We start from the raw sequence: 10,101 nt of genomic DNA, 5'->3' as shown, positions 1-10,101 counted from the left end.
GTACAGTCAGTGACTTCAGCAGCAGTACAGTACAGTCAGTGACTACAGCAGTACAGTACAGTCAGTGACTCTACAGCAGCAGTACAGTACAGTACAGTCAGTGACTACAGCAGTACAGTACAGTCAGTGACTACAGCAGTACAGTACAGTCAGTGACTCTACAGCAGCAGTACAGTACAGTCAGTGACTACAGCAGTACAGTACAGTCAGTGACTCTTCAGCAGCAGTACAGTACAGTCAGTGACTACAGCAGTACAGTACAGTACAGTCAGTGACTCTACAGCAGTACAGTACAGTCAGACTCTACAGAAGCATTACAGTACAGTCAGTGACTCTTCAGCAGCAGTACAGTACAGTCAGTGACTACAGCAGTACAGTACAGTACAGTCAGTGACTCTACAGCAGTACAATACAGTACAGTCAGTGACTCTACAGCAGTACAGTACAGTACAGTCAGTGACTCTACAGCAGTACAGTACAGTCAGACTCTACAGAAGCATTACAGTACAGTCAGTGACTCTACAGCAGCAGTAAAGTCAGACTACAGCAGTACAGTCAGTGACTCTACAGCAGTACAGTACAGTCAGTGACTCTACAGCAGTACAATACAGTCAGTGACTCTACAGCAGTACAGTACATTCAGTGACTCTACAGCAGCAGTACAGTACAGTACAGTCAGTGACTATAGCAGTACAGTACAGTCAGTGACTCTACAGCAGTACAGTACAGTAGTCAGTGACTCTACAGCAGCAGTACAGTACAGTCAATTACTCTACAGCAGCAGTACAGTACAGTCAGTGACTCTACAATAACAGTAGTCAGTGACTCTACAGCAACAGTACAGTCAGTGACTACAGCAGCAGTACAGTACAGTCAGTGACTCTGCAGCAGCAGTACAGTACAGTCAGTGACTCTACAGCAGTACAATACAGTCAGTGACTCTACAGCAGTACAGTACATTCAGTGACTCTACAGCAGCAGTACAGTACAGTACAGTCAGTGACTATAGCAGTACAGTACAGTCAGTGACTCTGCAGCAGCAGTACAGTACAGTCAGTGACTCTGCAGCAGCAGTACAGTACAGTCAGTGACTACAGCAGTACAGTACAGTCAGTGACTCTACAATAACAGTAGTCAGTGACTCTACAGCAACAGTACAGTCAGTGACTACAGCAGCAGTACAGTACAGTCAGTGACTCTGCAGCAGCAGTACAGTACAGTCAGTGACTACAGCAGCAGTACAGTACAGTCAGTGACTCTGCAGCAGCAGTACAGTACAGTCAGTGACTCTGCAGCAGTACAATACAGTCAGTGACTCTACAGCAGTACAGTACATTCAGTGACTCTACAGCAGCAGTACAGTACAGTACAGTCAGTGACTCTGCAGCAGCAGTACAGTACAGTCAGTGACTCTGCAGCAGCAGTACAGTACAGTCAGTGACTCTACAATAACAGTAGTCAGTGACTCTACAGCAACAGTACAGTCAGTGACTACAGCAAGAGTACAGTACAGTCAGTGACTACAGCAAGAGTACAGTACAGTCAGTGACTCTACAGCAGTACAGTACAGTCAGTGACTCTACAGCAGTACAGTACAGTCAGTGACTACAGCAGCAGTACAGTACAGTCAGTGACTCTACAGCAGCAGTACAGTACAGTCAGTGACTCTACAGCAGCAGTACAGTGCAGTCAGTGACTCTACAGCAGTACAATACAGTACAGTCAGTGACTACAGCAGTACAGTACAGTACAGTCAGTGACTCTTCAGCAGCAGTACAGTACAGTCAGTGACTACAGCAGTACAGTACAGTACAGTCAGTGACTCTACAGCAGTACAATACAGTACAGTCAGTGACTCTACAGCAGTACAGTACAGTACAGTCAGTGACTCTTCAGCAGCAGTACAGTGCAGTCAGAGACTCTACAGCAGCAGTACAGTACAGTACAGTCAGTGACTACAGCAGTACAGTACAGTACAGTCAGTGACTCTACAGCAGTACAGTACAGTACAGTCAGTGACTCTACAGCAGCAGTACAGTACAGTCAGTGACTCTACAGCAGTACAGTACAGTGCAGTCAGGACTCTACAGCAGTACAGTACAGTCAGTGACTCTACAGTAGTACAGTACAGTCAGTGACTCGCACAGGGTGAAACGGTACTCAGATACTAGTTCTAGACCGGCTCTCAGACTTACCAGAAATAGATCTGGTACTTTTTGCTCAGGACCCTCTTGTCCTTGCGAGCCAAGTCTGACACACACAGGTACTTCTGGAAGACAAAGAGGGGTGGGGGGGGGGGAAGGCAGGAGTGTTTTTTTTCAGGTACAGTAGTATATATAGATTAAATACAGAAACACATACACGTGAGGGGGGCAGACAGACAGACAGACCTTGGTGCGGACAATGTTCTTGTCAGAGTCGATGTCGGCCAGCGTGTCGTAGTCCTCCTCCTCCACTGAGCTCAGAGACTCATGTCGGCACCGACCCACACTGTCCAGAGAGCGCTCTGAGAGAGAGAGAGAGAGAGAGAGAGAGTGGGTAGGAGGGAGAGAAAGGGAGAAGAGAGCAGTGTGAGTCAGTTGCGATGGGGAGGATTCAAACTCAGACTCAGGGGAGCTGATCCAGGCCATTGTAACACTATAAAGGCAATCTATACGTGTGTGTGTGCGTGTGTGTGTATATAAAGTTCACAATGTACCCTACCCATGTAGCTGGCGTCACCTGATGCCATACTGTCAGTGATGGCCTCCGAGCTCACAGTACTGCCATTGTCTGAGGGAGAGGGAGGGAGAGAGAGAGAGGGAGGGAGAGGGAGTCACTCAAAGAATCCAAAATGAAAATAAGAACACAGACAGCACAGCGACGCCCCCTCCTCGCTCTTCCACCGATGTACTCACCGAAGGAGCCGTACTCGTAAGGCTGGCAGGGCGAGGCGGGGGTCAGACCCTTCCCTGTAACACAGACAACACGGACACTCAGACACGCTGCCCCCACCGCCACACGGCGAGACAGCACGTCTGACTGGAGGACTGCTTCATATCAGACACCCCGCGGGCTCCAGAGTGCCTCGGCTCTTGGTTTTCCTCGATCGTAATCAGTAGCATTTTGTAGAGAAACCCGAACAACAACAACAACGACACACGGGGGTCCGGGGTGGGGTGGGATAGTGGAAGGTAGAACGCAGCACGAGGGGTTAGAGTGACGCACATGCAGAGAGAGCGATGGGGTAAACACTCAGATGGAGAAGAGGACAGATCGACAGAGTGACACACACTGCAAGGGTGTCAGGGGTTAGTGCCACTCCAGGTGGACGGCACAGTGCAGGGTTAGTACAGCGCAGCCCAACACCACAGGCTTTCACTGTCAGATGTGTCACCCTAGGGTCTTACCGAGAAGAGAAGCTGAGCCACAAGACAGCATGGAGGAGAGAGAGAGAGAGAGAGAAGAGAGGTGAGCAGTTTATATTCACACAGACTATCACCAAATGACCAAACGCTGTGCAGATATATTCATGATGGAAGTTTTACAGTGCGGGACCCCAGTACGTCTACCCACAATGCACCCTGTCCCAGAGCTGGGAGCGCAGCGGGCGAGAGCAGGACGGCACTAAAGACTGGGATACCTGTCTCCGCGGGCGAGGCATCTGGCGTGTTAAGCAGCCCCTCCCTCTTCCTGTGCAACCTGGAGAGGAGAGAAGGGAGGCAGGGACAGTGTGACACACCGATGCTGGCACACACCGACACACCGACCCTGACTGACAGGCACACCGACGCAACCACAGACACAGAGACCCCCAGCAGCCCCCGGGTACCCAAAGAGAAGCGAGAGCCCCGATTCAGCCCCAACCGCACACCGAGACGGGCCTCCAGGCAGAGCGAGAAGGAAGGGCCAGGCAGAGGGCCGACCCGGGGGGGCCCAGCTCTCCTCTCTCTACAGATACTCACATCGGGACCCAGGGGCTTCTGATACGACATTCCTCCCGCCCTCCCCGGCTGACCTCGAAAGAGACACAGACGGACAGACACAAAGCGTCTCGTTCAGAGGAGCGTCACGCAGAGGGTGCGTCAGATGCTCCGAGCGACCGGGGGTACTGACCTCTTGCTCTCCAGGCAGGCGACGAGGAAGGCGAGGAGGTAGAAGGACAGGAAGATGCCCAGACAGAAGAGCATCCCCATCACGTACACGTCGGCTGGAGAGAGAGAGAGAGAGAGAGAGAGAGGGGAGGAGTGAGTCACATACTCACACTATTAAACCTTCACAAATACACACACTCGTTCCCTTGTAAAGGAATAATGGAGTGAGCCCCTGTCCTTGACTGACAACCTGCAGGACTGGGGCTCCTCCCCACCACCCCAGCCCTACAGTAGGTATGAGGCCCTGTACACACACGGCACAGGCTTACATTTGATGGCCGGGGACACCAGCACATCCAAGACTTTGCTGCGGTTCCCAGCGTCGATCAGCTCATCTAAGAGAGAGAGAGGGGGGGGAGGGAGAGAGACATTAAAAACACTGCCAGGGAAGACTATCGACACCTTTGCTACGGCACACTCTCTCTCGCTCTCTCTCTCACACACACACACACACACAAACAGATGTCAACAGATGCAAACACATGCAAAGACACTCTGAACACACAGTAAGACATGCAAAACACACAGGTGGCCACTCTTTCAGACATGTATGCACAACCAAGCTGACACTCAGACACAGTGACTAACACTCCCTCACTCCCTCCCTCCCTCCCTCTCTCTCTCTGCCATTCCCTCTCCACCTCCCTCCCTCCCCAGCTGACCTGGCTGTAGAGGATAGAAGCGCAGTGGTCCCCCACAAGCCTCATCTTCCGTCTTCACCACCACCACCACATAGAAACTGTTACTGGGAAAATCCTTTCTCTGGGAGAGGGAGGGAGAGAGAGAGAGAGAGAGAGAGAGAGAGAGAGGGAGAAGAGGTAGGAGAAGGCAGGAGTGATAGCGCCAGGCCGGCAGAGAGAGCAGGACTTTGGGCTGCAGAGTCATTCGGAGGAGCCGGGGGAGAGGGCAGTGCCTGTAGAGTGCGTACACAGCGTTGCTCCGGCTTGGCTAGTGTGTTCGTCTCGTGTGTCACATGTGTCGGCATGTGAAGGGGATCCCTTACCTGTACAGTGATGGCTGCTTTCTTGGTCATGGTCTGGTACATCCCAATAAAGGCCACATTGTTGTCCAGGTCATACACAGGACACTGGAGAGAGAGAGGGAGGGAGAGGAGGAGAAGCAGCAAAAAGGAGGTCGGGGGTGGAGAGAGGGGGAGAAAGAGGCCGGGGGAGAGAGAGAGGACAGATAAAATGGGAAGGAGAAAGATGAGGTAGAGAAGGAAGCGGGGGGATGTGAAGAGAGCCAGAATAGAGAGACAGTAGCAGTAGAGAAAGGGAGGGAGGGGATGGAGAGATTAATGGAAAGAATTAGAGAGGACAGAGAAGGAAGGGACGTTAACAGAATTAGCCCCCCACGGCAGACCAGGCCAAGACACAAAGCCCACATGACTCTCGTGTGTGTGTGCGTGAGTGAGTGCGTGTGAGGGAGGGGGGGCACTCTCACCAGGACATCCTGTATGGACATGACGGAGCAGGGGAACGTCATCTCAGAGTTCACCTTCACGATCACCGAGTCCACACCCTCCGGGAACATGTACTTAAAATACTGTGAAAGAGAGAGAGAGAGGGAGAGGGAGGGAGAGGTGGGAGAAGGGCACAGAGGGAGAGAGGGGGGGGCAGACAGGTGAGAAGGACAGAAAGAGGACGAGAGAGGAATGAAGAGGTGTTAGTTTTCACTCCTGATTCACAGCAGGGCTGCCCTCACCTGACTGCCTGGACTTTGTACTGACAGATAGGGTTTACAGAGCTGGCATGAGGAGAGACTGCAGCTCTGTGTTTCAGGGACAGGGTGTGTGTATGCGTGTGTGCATGTGCGTGTGCGTGTGTCTGTGTCTGTCCCGTGTCAGTGACGCTGTGTGGAAAACAAAGTCGTTTAGAAGGAAAAACAAAAAGCACGTGTTCAAGGAAAGGGGCAGAGAATGTCTCACCTGCGGCTGGGACGGGGTGGCGATGAAGTTGGAATTCTTGTTGGTCCTGCAGGGACAACACAGTCTGTCAGACTATATATATATATAAATTAACAGACAGAGAGACAAACAGACAGACAGAGACAGAGAGTCACACACACGGCCCCCCCTCACTCACTGCAGTGTGAAGCTGTCCACTCTGCTGACTCGGAGCTGGTAGTTGGTGGTGACGGGGGACAGCGTGGACACGTCCACGAAGAAGAATTGCGTCTCCATCTCTGCCTGGGTGGGCGGCTGGCACAGCGTGCGCCCCACGTTGGGGTAGGCGTACTTCCTCTGGTAACTGCGTCGATCACAAACCACACACGTCACAGCACTGCGTGCGGGGGCCTGTAATCTGTGGGTGCGTCGAGGTACAGGACCGGCTGTGCGGGGGATGGGTTGGGGGGAGTGCGTTTGGGATTGTACTGTGTGCAGTTAGTGACAGTGTGTAGGTTTCTGACAGTAACTGTGTGTGTGTGCGTCTGTGTATATAAGTGTATGTAACTCGTGTTTGACTTGCGAGATTCAGTGTGTGTGTTAATCCGGGAATGACCAGCGGAAGTGAAACTGAGATCTGGGGCGTTAGAGGCACTGCAGTCACTTGACAGACAGCCGGAGCGCGGGCGGGGGGGTCAGCGTGAGAGGCCGGCTCACGGCGCCGCACACGCCAGGGACTCTGCCCCCCCCACGCCCCACTGGTGACCCCCCCCGACCGCACTGCCATACTCACAGGCCACGCAGGACGAGAGGCACCTGGAAGGAGACGACCGCTTGTTTCTGACGGACGACAAACAGCAGCGGGTTCTCCACACCCTCCAAGAGCACGTCCACCGACACACGCACCCCCTCCGTCTGAGAGGGAGGGAGAGAGGGATCACATGATTGGTACTGGACTGCACTACACCCGAGACAAAACAGAATGAAACTCTGTTTTGAAAGTTGAAATGTGGACTTTTTTTAATCCCCCCCACTCAAAATTGCTTTCAAATGTTCTTTTTTAAAAGAAATTCAGATGAACTGAAAGACATCCAGCTTCCCCCAACTTAACTTAAGACGATTTGTCGACCCTCTCCAGCTCAGAGAGGGAGACAGAAATGGAAAGAGGGAGAAAGCATATCACCCTCACTGTACCCTTACATTAACCCCTTCTCCTATGAGAGAGAGAGGGAGGGAGAGGGATTGTGTAACTGAGCTATATGTAGAGACAATTACATTGTATCTGTTTGTTTTGGCAATACCTGTCATTATGTCAAAGTCAAAAATCCAGCTGAGAGGAACTCAATTGAACTGAGACAGAGAGCATTGTTTGCTGTACTGGTACACACCCTCAGTCCGGGAGATCAACTGTACTGTTGTAAAACTGTACAGAACTACACACACACACACACACACCTCCTCCTCCTCCTCCTCCGTGCATTGTGACAACACTGGGGGAGTGGAGGGTGTGGTGTCACTGTCACAATGGATTTCAAGTCCCTGGCTGAACTTCCCTAAATCTATGTTGACTAATTTCAGGTGTTCCGGCATCGGCCCGCATCAGCGGCCAAAACGCCCCGAAACACTTAGAGGTTAAAAGGATGGACGCACAGGCCAGGCTACAGGTGGTCAGAGCTCAACTCAGCCAGACTCCCCTGCTTGGTATCTCAGCCTTGCACTGACACAAAGGATCGCAAGTGGCTCTGCGCCCACAGTGGGGTTACACTTGCTCCACACCCCCCCACTCTGTGTGTAAACTGCCACTTCCTGTTCTCTGTCCACAGGCACTTCTGTCCCCTCGGTACCAGCTGGGGCATCAATGGTTGTGTATGATTCCTGACCTCCATTTCCTTATGGGCTGACTGGTACCAGGGCCCGGCAGAGCCCCGTCCCACACCACGGCCCATTCTGCGTCAGCAACAACCCAGCGAGGTGCTGCTTTGCTCAGAGAGTGGTGGGTGACGGGCGCTGACTACAGGACCTCGCTGCGGAAGCTGCTTTCGGTGGTTTACAGAAGCGCTGGATGACATGATGGCCGGTTGCATTTGACATCTTAAGCAACTGCTCCTTCAGTTAAAGCATGTTGCACAATTCTGCAGACACTCAGCGGAAAAGATGCCGTTGCCATTTGAGTGATTTGAAACGGCTCCCCCTCTCCTCTCTCACCTTGTTCCGGGACACGGTGTGGTTGAAGGCGTAGATGGTCTGCACGTCGCCGGTCACCGTGTCGTTGTAGGTGGCGTCGAACTGCGCTTCCTTCTGGATCACCTGCTTGGCCGCCGCGGCGCCGCTCAGAGCCGCGCAGAGACAGAGACGCAGCCACAGCGCGCCGCCCGGGCCGAACTTGTGACGCGACTTCCAGCAGCTGCGAGGCCCCATGTCGACGCTCGGACGCAGCCGGTACCGATACGAGAGTCTGCCGGCGTCTGTGCTCCACCGGCCCTGGCAATCACGCCTCCTGGCTCGGAGCTGCGGCGTCCGCACTGGCTTACATGCAGCCGGAGACGCGCATCACGCCCGCATCCTCCCGGAAGTCTTGTCAACAGCACCGGCCGCCGCTCGATTATGATTATGATTTGTATTATTATATTAAATTAAATCCTCGGCTGCGACGCCGCCTGTCTGCGCCCGCAGAACAATGCAGCGACCCCACCGGGCGTCCGGAGCCCGTCTCTCCGCCCAGCAGTGCCACCTCAGCGGGCAGAACAGACGCATCGTCCCGTCATCCTTCCCCCGGTCCCTCTCTCTCTCTCTCTCTCCCCCTCTTCCGCAAAAGAAACCCCAGGTCACAGGTCTGTCTCTGAACGGCTCCGGTCCCCCCGCCTGCCGAGACGATCGCTCCGGATCCGGGCGGTCTGTGGACCGGGCTCTGAGAGGCGGCAGCCCCGTGTGAATGTGAGCCCGGATGGGTGCTGTCGCGACAGGGTGTTACAGGCGGTGTGTCGCGACAGGGTGTTACAGGCGGTGTGTCGCGACAGGGTGTTACAGGCGGTGTGTCGCGACAGGGTGCAATCCGTGTCTCCTCCCTGCGCTGTCAACAAACCCCAGCCGCGCCGCATGACGTCATCCCCGACGGGCCGGCGCTTAAAGGGGACAGGTGGACGCGGCTTCGTATCGTTTCGGCCGTCTTCGCTACCCTTCGGAAACGGTGATGTTGATGCATACAAATCGGGTGTATAAATCGAGGAGGAAGTCGGTCGACGGTTAATATGATTAGATGTAGATTTACGACGGATATATATACATACAGCTGGCTTCGCAAATATTGTGTATAGCTCAATAATGATAGATTATTATTACATTTCTGAGCAGCTGTACCGAACATATTGTTAGGTATTCCAAAACATCTGCCTAACTGGGTCAGTAGAGCCAGCCTGAGAAAACTGGGACAGCTGTAATCAAAAAAGCAGGCACTGGTATTACTAACACTCATGCAATATAGTCTGGGTGTATGAGAGTAATGTAAGCACTTGTTGGCACTCATGCTAAGAGTTGTGTTGAACTGTCTTTGAAATGATGAAGACAAAGCTGGTTTGGATCGATATTCCTCACTACAGTAAAATACTGTTTATTAGGTGAACGTATTTTACATTTTACAGATAAAAACATTCAAAATTGTAATTCTTGTGATTAATTTTTTTTTAAATCAATTACTAAAATCACTTAAAAAAAAAAAAAAATCTCAAAGTGATTAAATTCAAAATAACTGAACATGTGCATAAAAAGAAAAACAAATGTGCTAAAAGCAAACCTGCTAACCAACAAAAAATGTCAAATACATTGAAAATAACTGAAAATGAATCGGACAAATCAAAAAAATTCCTCACTAAAGGTTGCAGCTCCCACTCTGTATGGCCGGATGTCGCCCTCTACTGTACCTGCAGGGAAGGCCGTGCCAGGCGTGGGAGGTTGGCGTGGGGACATGTTGACTGCCCTGTACGGGTAGAGGGTGAATCCCCTGTAAACAGCTCTCTTCAGTGCACCCACCACGACCCCCCTACAGTCAGGGTATATATCTGCATGAACCACTGAAGCCAGATCACC

General features: G+C 52.3%; 1 protein-coding gene across 5 annotated transcripts in view; it reads right to left on the bottom strand.

Moving 5' to 3' along the window:
• The window catches only part of sidt2 (SID1 transmembrane family, member 2), a 16,842-nt gene extending 7,738 nt beyond the window's left edge, over positions 1 to 9,104 (bottom strand). The window contains exons 1-16 of one of the 5 annotated variants that reach the window (XM_066711119.1): positions 8,224 to 9,104; positions 6,812 to 6,933; positions 6,218 to 6,382; positions 6,061 to 6,106; positions 5,577 to 5,678; positions 5,137 to 5,220; positions 4,796 to 4,895; positions 4,403 to 4,468; positions 4,096 to 4,189; positions 3,945 to 3,992; positions 3,623 to 3,681; positions 3,390 to 3,401; positions 2,898 to 2,951; positions 2,722 to 2,772; positions 2,391 to 2,506; positions 2,196 to 2,269 (exon numbers count right to left, since the gene is read on the bottom strand). In XM_066711119.1, the coding sequence (XP_066567216.1) occupies positions 2,196 to 2,269; positions 2,391 to 2,506; positions 2,722 to 2,772; positions 2,898 to 2,951; positions 3,390 to 3,401; positions 3,623 to 3,681; positions 3,945 to 3,992; positions 4,096 to 4,189; positions 4,403 to 4,468; positions 4,796 to 4,895; positions 5,137 to 5,220; positions 5,577 to 5,678; positions 6,061 to 6,106; positions 6,218 to 6,382; positions 6,812 to 6,933; positions 8,224 to 8,436 (1,406 nt within the window). In that variant the 5' untranslated portion in view covers positions 8,437 to 9,104. Of the gene's footprint in view, positions 1 to 2,195; positions 2,270 to 2,390; positions 2,507 to 2,703; positions 2,773 to 2,897; positions 2,952 to 3,389; positions 3,402 to 3,622; positions 3,682 to 3,944; positions 3,993 to 4,095; positions 4,190 to 4,402; positions 4,469 to 4,795; positions 4,896 to 5,136; positions 5,221 to 5,576; positions 5,679 to 6,060; positions 6,107 to 6,217; positions 6,383 to 6,811; positions 6,934 to 8,223 lie in introns of all 5 variants that reach the window. The other 4 variants (XM_066711102.1, XM_066711109.1, XM_066711130.1 and 1 more) reach the window with 4 other exon arrangements.
• Positions 9,105 to 10,101: the final 997 nt, after the last annotated feature.

Source organism: Amia ocellicauda, chromosome 1 (genome assembly GCF_036373705.1).
Source record: "Amia ocellicauda isolate fAmiCal2 chromosome 1, fAmiCal2.hap1, whole genome shotgun sequence".
NCBI lineage: Eukaryota > Metazoa > Chordata > Actinopteri > Amiiformes > Amiidae > Amia > Amia ocellicauda.
This window is presented reverse-complemented; position numbering and strand designations above follow the sequence as displayed.